At 41.0% G+C, this 12,400-nt stretch overlaps 1 protein-coding gene across 5 annotated transcripts in view; it reads left to right on the top strand.

Annotated features, from left to right (window-relative positions):
• Positions 1 to 12,400, top strand: part of SYNE1 (spectrin repeat containing nuclear envelope protein 1) — a 662,466-nt gene that overhangs the window by 282,743 nt on the left and 367,323 nt on the right. For all 5 annotated transcript variants that reach the window (XM_089694288.1, XM_089694287.1, XM_089694289.1 and 2 more), the window contains exons 23-26: positions 1,059 to 1,193; positions 1,582 to 1,740; positions 6,062 to 6,270; positions 9,520 to 9,628. In XM_089694288.1, coding sequence (XP_089550414.1) covers positions 1,059 to 1,193; positions 1,582 to 1,740; positions 6,062 to 6,270; positions 9,520 to 9,628 — 612 coding nt within the window. The remainder of the gene's footprint in view (positions 1 to 1,058; positions 1,194 to 1,581; positions 1,741 to 6,061; positions 6,271 to 9,519; positions 9,629 to 12,400) is intronic.

Raw genomic sequence — 12,400 nt, 5'->3', positions numbered from 1 at the left:
ACCATAAAAGAGGGGAAGTGTTTAAGTGGGGAGACATTCTAGTGACAGCTGTCCATGAGAGGACTTTCCTCACATTGCAGAAATATCCTCTAACATCCTGATGTGTTTATGGAACAGGAAGCAAATTTAAATTTCCAGTGGGACACAAACAGAGGGCCAAACTTTTTTTAACCCTTCACTACCCAAGTGACAATATGTGCACAAATTGCACCATTCTATTTACAGTAGTCAAGGGCCATCAAAAATAAAACCCACTTTGGGGGAGATTTACTACACTTGATTCGCACAGAATCTGGTACATCTGTGCATAGTAATCAATCATCTTCTAACTTCAGCTTGTTCAATTGGTCCCTATGCCTATTGGTCTTCCCTATGCACAGCTGCTCTAGATTCTGTGTGCACCAGTTTTAGTAAATCCCCCCTTCCCTTTATCTCATAAAATAACAACTAGTGGTACATAAATTTCAGGATTCAGGTGCTTATTGGAATGTACAACGTTTAGGATATTTGAACCTTTCAATTTAACCACAAATTACCAATAGAATTTATTAAGAAGCACAATATACAGCAGAACAACTATGATTGTGAAAATTACAGTGCTTTATATATTTGTTCAATAAGTGCAAAAACTACTTGTTGATCATGTCATAAATTCAGAGCTGTCCTATGCAACACTTTCTATTTTATCTTAAGGATAAGGTTATGGATAGGGAGATGGAAAAAGACAACTTGGCGGGGCTGACACCACAGTCCACAAAGTGCTGTGTGTTATTAGCCTACAACACAACTTAGGAGTGTATTTTTTGCCAATCAACAGGTATTTTTCTGTACTTGCAGGTATTTTAAAGGATAAAACATGGAGAAATGTGCATATATTGCAGGGATGTACAGCATATGTTTTTTATTTTGCCATGCTTAAAGGGTTAGTGTCTCTAAAGACAATTGAGTTGCGCTACACTAGCAAGTTGCACATTTACAGCACACAAAATGATATAATGCACTTTATTGAAATACATTTGTCCTGTCAGAAAACTCTATAACGTTTTTTTTGTATGCAGGACTTTTTTGGCCAGTTAGATCAGAAGGTTCTTAATGCTTTCCTGAAAGCTTGTGATGAACTTACAGATATCCTGCCAGAGCAAGAACAGCAGCCACTTCAAGAAACTGTCAGGAAATTACACAAACAATGGAAGGTTTGTATTTTAGTTTATGTTTTGGATTTCACATTATATCCTTAAACAAATTAGGCTTCTGTGATCTAAGAAAAAAAATCCTGGAAATGAAGTGCAAATTTAAGTTGCGTTTTATGTGTTCTTGAGCTGTTTTAACTGCTGCTCCTTGTTGCTGAGAGACCATTTAAAGTGGTTTAGATATCTTGTGTAGATGCTCCTAAATGGAAGCCATTGGAGCTGAACCCAACAAAATAAACAAATTATACTTTATATCAATTTTGTCCTGAGCTGGTCCCGAAATGTGAATGTGTATCTACAATCACAGCAGTTACTGTGACCAGTGAATGTGAAATTCAAGTCATGTTTTCTTCTAAACCTTAATTTCATGGTTCTTTTTTTTGCTTTATAGGATTTTCAAAGTCAAGCTCCCTACCACTTATTACATCTGAAAATTGAGCTGGAAAGAAATAGGATTCTAGCCTCAGTGGAGGACTGCAGAGCAGAATTGACTCGGGAAAACAAAATGCTTCCAATAGATGGCAGTGAGAAGATTTTGAAAGAACACAGGGTAGGAACACATTAAACATCTGCCTACCTCAGAAATTAAACATGGAAATGTCAGCATAATAACACTAATCAACAGAATAGAATAATTATGTAGTGCCATAAGCAGGGGTGTACAAAGTCACCAAAGGACCTGTATGCATGAACAAGTCAGCTACAGTTGAACAAGTACAAACTCTTATTCACTGTTTCTAGATGCATGAATGTAGATAGATAGATAGATTGAAAAGCCTTTGTGATACCCTGGACTCCCTTACGTTCCATACGTTCCACTGCTCAAAAAAATTAAAGGAACACTTTAAAAACACATCAGATCTCAATGGGGAAAAATATCATGCTGGATATCGATACTGATATGGAGGAACCCAGGACCCACTGCACCAGCATAGGGTCTGACAATAGGTCCAAGGATTTAATCCTGATACCTAATGGCAGTCAGGGTGCCATTGTCTAGCCTGTACAGGTCTGTGCATCCCTACATGGCTATGCCTCCCCATACCATCACTGACTCACCACCAAAACGATCATGCTGACGTTGGCTTAACATTCTCCACAGCTTCTCCAGACCCTTTCTTGTCTGTCAGAATGAACCTGCTCTTATCTGTGAAAAGCACAGGGAGCCACTGGCGTACCTGCCAATTCTGGTGTTCAATGGCAAATGCCAATCGAGCTCTATGGTGCTGGGTAGTGAGCACAGGGCCCACTACAAGACATTGGCCACCCTCATGAAGTCTGTTTCTGATTGTTTGGTAATAGAAATTCACACCAGTGGCCTGCTGGAGGTCATTTTGTAGGGCTATGGCAGTGCTCATCCTGTTCCTCCTTGCACAAAGGAGCAGATACCGGTCCTGCTGATGGGTTAAGGACCTTCTACGGCCCTGTTCAGCTCTCCTAGAGTAACTGTCTGTCTCCTGGAATCTCCTTCATGCTCTTGAGACTGCGCTTCTAGACACAGGAAACCTTCTGGCAGTGGCACAAATTGATGTGCCATCCTGGAGAAGTTGGACTGCCTTTGCAACCTCTGCAGGGTCCAGGTATTGCCTCATGCTACCAGTAGTGACACTGACCCTAGCCAAATGCAAAACTAGTGAAAAACAGTCAGAAAAGATGAGTAGGGAAAAAAAGGTCAGTGGCCTCCACCTGTAAAACCATTCCTGTTTTGGGGGTCATCTCATTGTTTCCCATCTAATGCACCGTTTGTTAATTTTATTAACAACAAAGCAGCTGAAAATGATTACCAACCCCCTCTGCTATTTAACTGACCAGATAAATATCCCAGGAGTTTAATTGACTTGATGCTATACTCTGAATAAAAAGTGTTCCTTTATTTTTTTGAGCAGTGTATATATAACTTGGGTCAGGCCATGAATACCACATTCATTTCCAGTCAGTATGGTGTCAAGAGGTACTGGGGAGAGCAGTGTCTCAGTGTTTGACAGGGAAAGAGTTATGAAGGTCCTTACTGCTGGACTCCGCTGGAATATTACATACTAGGAGCACAGTTTGGGACATCATGCTGAAAGGCCTTCTGCTTCTTACCTGCCCTGCCCATATAATTACATAGTTAGTCTGACTGAAAAAAGACATAAGTCCATCCAGTTCAACCAATAGAAGGGAGAATAGCTATATTTATATATATATATATATATGTGTGTGTGTGTGTGTGTGTGTGTATATACAGTCCTATACCCACAGATGATCCAGAGGAGGGCAAAAAAAACCCCCAATAAAGCATGACCCGATTTACTCCAGCAGGGGAAGAAATACCTTCCCAATCCCCCAAGAGTCGATCGTATATACCCTGGATCAACTTTACCTATCCTATAACTATTCGTATCCAGTTATATTTTTTTGTAGCTAGGAAAGAATCCTGGCTTTTAAAAAACAAAACAAAAAAAAACAATCTACTGTTCTGGCCACAACCATCTCTTGAGGGAGCCTATTCCATATTTTTACAGCTCTTACTGTGAAGAAGCCTTTCCTTATTTTGGTGTTAAATCTCTTTTCCTCCAGAAGTAAACAGAGCCCCCTTGTCCTCTGTGATGACCTTACAGTGAACAACTGCATGGACCATTTATGTATTTATACATGTTGATCATATCCCCTCTTAATCTCCTCTTCTTAAGAGAGAATAAATTCAGTTCCTCTGATCTTTCCTCATAGGTGCGCTCATTCTCAGGTTTGGTTGCCATTCTCTGCATTTTCTCCAGTTCCCTAATATCTTTTTTGTGGCCAAAATCAAACAGCATATTCTAGATAAAAAAACTAATAATCCCAATGTGAACTGAATGGTGAAAAAATACTACAAACAATGTGCCCAAATCTAATGAACTAACACAGTCCATCACTAATACATAGTCCTTCCAACTATAAAAAAAAACGTTTGCCATCAGAAATCTTCTTTTTTCATACACAGTGCACCTCCACCACCAGTGACACCAGCTGTGCCCTCATCTGGAATTTTTGACCTCACAACTAAGTTTGGTCAGAAATGGCTTGCGTCCTCTAGGTGGACATATGGTGATGGTATGACCTCTACCAAGATTCTCCTTCACTGTTGATTCAGCTCCTTCTTCTGACTCCTTCTCCTCCACTCAGTACACCTAGAGCAGGGGTCTCCAAGCTGTGTCCCAAGGGCCAGATGCAGCCCTTTGCTAGCCTTTAACCGGCCCTTGGGGCACTATTCCTCCCTCTGACACCAACAATGGGGCGCTATTCCTCCCACTGATACCAACAATGGGGCACTATTCCTCCCACTGATACCAACAATGGGGCACTATTCTTCCCACTGATACCAACAATGGGGCACTATTCCTTCCACTGATACAAATGATGGGGCTTTATTCCTCCCACTGATACAAATGATGGGTCACTATTCCTCCCACTGATATCAACAATGGGTCACTATTCCTCCCACTGATACAAACGAAGGGGCACTATTCCTCCCACTGATACCAACTATGGGGCACTATTCTTTCCACTGATACCAACAATAGGGCACTATTCTTCCTACTGACCACCAACCCTGAGGCCATGTTTATTTTCACTGATGCTGAGCCCAGGACATTTTTACCCCCACTGGCAACAACCCGGCCCTCCTAGAGTCTGAAGGACAGCATATTAGCCCTTTGTTTGAAAAGTTTGGAGACCCCTGACCTAGAGGACGCAAGCCATTTTTTGACCAAACTTAGTTGTAAGGTTACAAATTCCAGGTGAGGGAACAGCTGGTGTCACTGGTGATGGAGGTGCACTGTATATGAAAAAAGAAGATTTCTAATGGCAAAAGTTTTTTCTATAGTTGAAAGGACTATGTATTAGTGATGGACTGTATTAGTTCATTAGATTGTTTGTAATATTTTTTCACCATTCAGTTCACATTGGGATTATTATTTATGTCACTATTTGAGCTTGAGAAAAGCGTTGCACTGTTATTGTATAATTTTGATATTTAGCACATTTGTATGAGTATGTGTAGGTGTGGGGGCTTTTCATTATCTGATTGTATTTTTTTGTTATAGCACTTTCATTTCGAGGTAGGATCTTTGCTTATTTAACTGCTCGCGGGTTCACATTTTATATCTTTGATATTCTAGATGAGGACTTACATCTAGTATAAATGGGCCCCAAAGTCCCACAGTCGTATGTCCCCCAATTGTTCATACCCTACTTTGATTTACACTATTATATAAAGATTACATTTCCAGTTTGAACATGATGCAGTATTGCTAAAACAATTTACATTCAACTGGCTCTAAGCCCATGTTCAGGTGACTGCCTTAAACTCCAAAGCCAGAAAAGGTATGACAAATATATATTTACTTGACTTTGCTCACTGACTAGGCAGTGGGGTTGAGTTGCTAAAGACAAATGGACTGTGTACTTTGCAAGTGCAGTTTCTACAGAGCTAAATAAATGAGGTAAAGCTTCACTTTACAAAGAATACCCAATCACATGCAAGGAAAATAAAAAAAACAGCATTTTTGCTGGCACATGATTGGATAGTCAGCAGAGGTTCCCCTCATTTACTAAGCTGTGGAGCAACTGCACTTGCAAAGCGCAGTCTATTTGCCTTTAGAAAATCAACCCTGTTGAGTAGTAATAGCATTATTCAAGCTCAGTACTAGGCTAGCTATGATATCTTGTGCTGTAGGCTGCATGGGCAAATTACAGGTTGACTATAAGTATTAAATTAAGTTAGGGCAAAGTACAGGTTGACTATAAATTTTACGTTTGGGCTAATAAACAATAGATATATTTAATTAATACATTCATCCAACTTTGCTGACCTCCCTCTCTTCTTTGTTTTTATTACTGTTTCGCTATAGGCTTTCTTTGGTGAGAAAGGGTGCTACCAGCTGTGTGAGAAGAGGCTGAGACTAATTGAAGAGCTGTGTTTAAAACTGCAGGAGAGAGACCCCATAAAAGGAGTTTATGAAAGCAGTAAAGTGGTACTAAAAGACATGAAAACTCAGATTGACAATACACATCTAAAGCTGATGGAACATCCAGACAAGTGGAAGGATTTCAGAATCAGGTACTGTTTTAGAACATTAGCCATGCCCTATCCATACAGCTATTGATGTACCAGTGACATTGTTGTGCCAATATTCCAGACATTACGTGGGCAACACACACTAAATCACTAGAACTGGAAAGTGGGTGTGAATGTAATGACAGGTAACAGTGATCACTCTACTGATACAATTCAAACAAGGTACCGTGATAGGTTGCCACCTGCAATAAGTCCATCCATGAAATTTCCTTGCTACTAAATATTCCATGGTCAACTGTTATTATAACAAAGTGTAAACAACTGGGAACAACAGCAACTCAGCCACGAAGTGGTAGGCCACGTAAAATGACAGAGCAGGGTCAGCACATTCTGAAGGGCAGAGTGCACAGAAGTCGCCAACTGTCTGTAGAGTCAATAGCTAAAGATCTCCAAACTTTGTGTGGCCTTCAGATCAGCACAACAACAGTGTGTAGAGAGCTTCATGGAATGGGTTTCCATGGCTGAGCAGCTTCATCCAAGCCTTACATCACCAAATGCAATGCAAAGCGTCGGATGCAGTGGTGTAAAGCATGCCACCACTGAACTCTAGAGCAGTGGAGACATGTTCTCTGGAGTGATGATTCACACTTCTCTGTCTGGCCAGCCAATGAACGTGTTTGGGTTTCGGTTACAAAGGAGAATGGTACTTGTTTGATTGCATTGTGCCAAGCATAAAGGTTTGTGGAGGGGGGATTATGGTGTGGGGTTGTTTTTCAGGGGTTGCGCTTGGCTCCTTAGTTCCAGTGAAGGTAACTCTTAGGCCTAGTTCCAACTGGCATTAAAAGCAGGTGTTTGAAGGGTGTTTTTAACAGTCCTCAAACACCTATGCAAATGATACTATGGACAGCACATTATCAAAACATGAAGCATTAGCCTCGCGTCGCTTCAAAATTGAAGCCTCATGTCGAGTCTGGAAAAGTTTGAAGCCCTTCAACGCCTCCCATTCAAGTCTATGGTGACGGTCCAGAAGCACGCTGGCAGATGTTTGCAGGGCATTTGCAGTTTGGTTGCGGCGCATTAATACCATTACAGTTTATTATAGGCGTTTGTGGTGCAGTTTTAACCTTTGTAAAAGGCTTATAAAATGCCTCAAAACCACACATAGGGCATTTTGGGAACATTTGTAACGCTTGCAAAACGCCCATACTAAAGCTCATTAACACCTGTCTAACACCCATACTAATGCTATAGGAACGTTTTTGAAGAGTTTTTAGTCAAGTGGAACAAGCCCTTAAGGCGTCAGCATACCAAGGCCTTTTGGACAATTTCATGCTCCCAACTTTGTGGGAACAGTTTGGGGATGGCCCCTTCCTGTTTTAACATGACTGCGCACCAATGCACTAAGCAAGGTCCATAAAGACATGGATGAGCAAGTTTGGGGTGGAGGGACTTGACTGGCCTGCACAGAGTCCTTACCTCAACCCGATAGAACACCTTTGGGATGAATTAGAGCAGAGACAGCAAGCCAGGCCTTCTCGTCCGACATCAGTGCCTGACCTCACAAATGCGCTTCTAGAAGAATGGTCAAACATTCCCATAGACCAGGGGTGGGCAAACTTTTTGACTTGAGGGCCGCAATGGGTTCATATATTGGACCCGGGGGCCGGACCAAGAGTAGATGAATGATGTGTATGTGTCATCCATAGTAAGTATAGTAATATTCCCCCATAGTAAGCATAGTAATTAATCCCCCATATAGTAATTCATCCCCCATATAGTAATTCATCCCCCATATAGTAATTCATCCCCCCATAGTAATTCACCCCCATAGTAATTTATCCCCCATAGTAATTCATCCCCCCCATAGTAATTCATCTCCCATATAGTAATTCATCCCCCATAGTAATTCATCCCCCATAGTAATTCATCCCCCACATAGTAATTCACCCCCCATAGTAATTCATCCCCCATATAGTAATTCATCCCCCATATAGTAATTCATTACCCATATAGTAATTCATCCCCCATATAGTAATTCATCCCCCATATAGTAATTCACCTCCCTAGTAATTCACCCCCCATAGTAATTCATCCCCCATAGTAATTCATCCCCCATATAGTAATTCTTCCCCCATATAGTAATTCATCCCCCATAGTAATTCACCCCCCATAGTAATTCATCCCCCATATAGTAATTCATCCCATATAGTAATTCATCCCCCATATAGTAATTCATCCCCCATAGTAATTCACCCCCCATAGTAATTCATCCCCCATAGTAATTCATCCCCCATATAGTAATTCATCCCCCATAGTAATTAATCCCCCATATAGTAATTCACCCCCCATAGTAATTAATCCCCCATATAGTAATTCATCCCCCATAGTAATTCATCCCCCATAGTAATTCATCCCCTATAGTAATTCATCCCCCATATAGTAATTCATCCCCCATAGTAATTCATCCCCCCTATAGTAATTCATCCCCCATATAGTAATTCATCCCCCATATAGTAATTCATCCCCCATATAGTAATTCATTCCCCATATTAATTCATCCCCCATATAGTAATTCATCCCCCATATTAATTCATTCCCCATATTAAGTCCCCAAGTCCCCCCTGTGTCAATTCACTTACCTTTGCTCCGCGCGTTCCTCTCGCCGTCTTCCCGCGCCGTTCAGGTGTAGCATGAAAATCTGTCTCCTATGAGGATCTGTCCCCCTCGACGTATCTGCGCATGTGCCAGTTTCAGGCATTAGCAGCCGATCGGCGATCTCCGGCACATGCGCAGATACGTCGAGGGGGACAGATCCTCATAGATTTTCATGCTACACCGGTCTTCAGGGCGGACTGTGAGAGGAGCCTAGCTCCGCGGGCCGGATTAAAAGGTCCGCCGGGCCGTAGTTTGCCCATTGCTGCCATAGACACACTCCTAAACCTTGTGGGCAGCCTTCCCAGAAAAATTGAAGCTGTTATATCTGCAAAGGGTTGGCCAACTCAATATTGGACCCTACGGACTAAGACTGGGATGCCATTAAAGTTCATGTGCATGGAAAGGCAGGTTTTCCAATACTTTTGGCAATATAGTGTATATGTAACTAACTAACTACAGCCAGATGGGAGCAAAAGAATTTGGCTTTTGAATTGGATATGGATAGAAGACTATGATTTTACCCAGACAACATCATCTTATATTTTGCTTTCTAAACTGTACTAATTTTGATAATTTTAATTTTTGTGTTACTATTTTTTATTGCCTGTTACTGACTGGTCCTCTTCAACTTTACAGGCTAAAAGAAGTGTCAGATTGGCTGGCAGCAAAGGAAAAAGAGTTAAATCAAATTAAAGGAGGGGCTAAAGACATTACAAAATATGAACAATTAAAATCTTCAGTGCAGGTAACATGTAGAGCTGATGTACTTGAGTATAAGATATTGAGTGATTACTTTATTTTATACTGTTTACTACTACTATTTTGGAGACTGTAATGGCTCCAGAGCTATAATGTCTTTACATGTTTTAATGGGTGTGCTGTAGACCCATTACTCCTTAGTTTCCATTGGTTGAAGATTTTAGCAGCATGCGAACAAGGCTGTATTTTAACATCATGCTCCCCAGGACATTGCTAGTGCTGAGCAAAAAAGGCACATACTCCACATCTATTAACAAGTGCACTGGGGTTCATACACTGCAACAGCCCACATCTTATTTTTTTATGTGCAGGTTTTGCAGTTGCCACCTGCCTGCTCACTTGTAGCCAGTCGAGCCTGTAACACAGAGGTGAGGAAACTCCTCAGCTCTTTACTGTATGTCTAACTAATGGAGCTGCCCAGTAGACAGACAAGGTCACAAGTCACTGCACACTGTACTGAGGACGAACAGCACAGTGCAGGAGCTCCGTCTCACTAGGGATTGTTGGCCTTCTCAGGGTTTCACTGGAAGTTCTGCAATGTTACCCTCACTGAGGCACCCTGGGAGGAAGCCAGGAGTGTAAGATAGGTTTATTTTCTATTTTTCTTGAAATTTGTTTGTTTTTTTTCCTTCCATTTATTTTTATTGTTTTAAGTGTATGAGAAAATACAGAGCACGAGACAGAATATCTGCAGTATATGGTAAAACTGAAATGAGTAGTAAGGTGGGGGAAGATTTTAGCTAAGATATTAACTTTTCATTTTAATAAAGGTATACTTTAAACTCAATTTTTCTGCAGTGTTAGTTGTTCCCTTTGGCAAGTGCAATAAAACTAGTTTGAACACAAACCACAAATCTGTGTCAGTTGTTGTCTGAATGTAAAAGTCTTACTTTTGCTGGAGAAGATGTTAGCTTTGACTGTTTACTTTGATCTGAGTTAATGAAGTTGCTTATAGATATGGGAGGAAAACAGCTAATGAGAAGCTGTATGTTGACTTTAAATTCAATAGTTGGGGACAACTTCCTTTTGTCTCTCAAAATGCACCTAGTATTTTCTTTCTTGTATGTAAAAAGCAGTAAAATTAAGTAAATATGTGGCGATCCTGCCAGTCTCCTTCCTTTACCTTGCTGACCACTCTGAAAACAGAAGCAAATCAGCACTAGCATGGTAAGTTTGTGTCTCTGCTTCCTATTTGGCACCTACAGAGTGCCATGAAAACCTCAGTCTTGTAGTCAGACAGTTGCTGACATGTCAGCCTTCACAGTAAAGGCATGTCAACCATCCATTTAGTCCCACCTACAGCCTGAGTACACTTCATAGAGCTAAAGAACTCCTGGGATCTGTGACATTGGCGATAATCACCAAGCATATTCTTGATATCTCCCCCCCAGAGCTTGGGGATGAAGAGGTACATTAGCAGTCAATAAAATATACAAACTAAGGTATTTACAGTGCTTTCTTATTATTTTCTCCTAGTGAAAGTGAAAGGTTTGAAATCATGTATATACTATGAAATTACTTTCCACATACTTTAAAGGAGTCTCCATCCGTCTACTTTTTTACTTATTATTTTCCGTAACCCCAGTGAGAATGTTTGCTTTTACTGTCACTTATGCTGGAATAGACAGAGCTTGACTGCATATCTAAAGAGGACATTACATCAAAATTCAAGACCTAGTTATCTTATAAACCCCCAACCCTCCAAGAAAATACAATACAAAATACACAGGAAAACAAACAAACAAAAAAACAACGATAGAAGAAAACGTTTTACAAGAAGGTACTCCAGCACTTTGTGGGAGAATTGTCTTATGAGATTTGGGATTCTCAGCTTTCCCAGGATCCCAGGAGAAAGTTCAGTGATGTCAACCTTGCATCAGCAAGCTATCTGAAGTTCTGGGTGTAAGGTTTTTTTTTACTTTTTTTCTGCTAATTTTTTATTTTTATTTTACTGTCCTTTTTTCACCCGTGAAGGGTGGGGATCTACAAAATAAGTGGATCTTGCATTGTGAATCAAGGTCCACTTTAAATTTCCTCTTTTTTGGAGTAATTCTTAATCTTAAGGAAAATTCACTTGCTTATATATTGTACTGTAAATGTTTTATTGTGGAAACTAAACCTATAATAAACTTAAAATCAGTAAGCTATCTGCTCTGAAGAGTGTGTAGCTCTACTCTCGTGAGGGCTGCTTGTATTTTTGTCCAGGTCTCCCCATGCTTTGCCCTGCAGCCAGGCTCAAAGTATTTTTCACAATCGGGCACACACATTTTTGCTTGTTGTCTCCAATGACCAGTCTAGGGGATGTTGTTTTTGGAGTTTTATTGTAGAACTGGGGATAGGGATTGGGAATTTAGGAGGATACTTCAAAAGTAGAACTATTCACAACTGAGGACATCTAGCTGATCTCTTAATTGAACACTGTTTAGTAGTGAGCAAAGTCCCATTAACAGTAGTAGTAGTAGCAGGGTCACTCTTTCTAACATCAGGCCCTCAGGTCGCCCACCTGAGGCTGCATGGCAGCAAGTGCCAGGCAAGGTAAGCCTACTTCCAGCCTGGCTGCAGGGCAATCCTCTCCAGGGAAAGACGCTGAACCCATGTGCCCACAGAACATAAATACCACTCCCAGAATGCAATGTGGCCACTCCCCTGCAATTGGCCAGGGCTGTATCCATTATCATGCTGTTAATTTGCTTAGCCCCTACCTATGTTCTGGAAGACTCTCATAGCTTCCTGAAGGCAAGTGGAGCTCAAGACAAAC

This window comes from Staurois parvus, unplaced genomic scaffold, assembly GCF_062004578.1.
Source record: "Staurois parvus isolate SC_StPar_1 unplaced genomic scaffold, SC_StPar_1.0 ptg000657l, whole genome shotgun sequence".
Taxonomy (NCBI): domain Eukaryota; kingdom Metazoa; phylum Chordata; class Amphibia; order Anura; family Ranidae; genus Staurois; species Staurois parvus.
The sequence above is the reverse complement of the archived record's forward strand: the minus strand, read 5'-3'. Positions and strand labels throughout refer to the sequence as shown.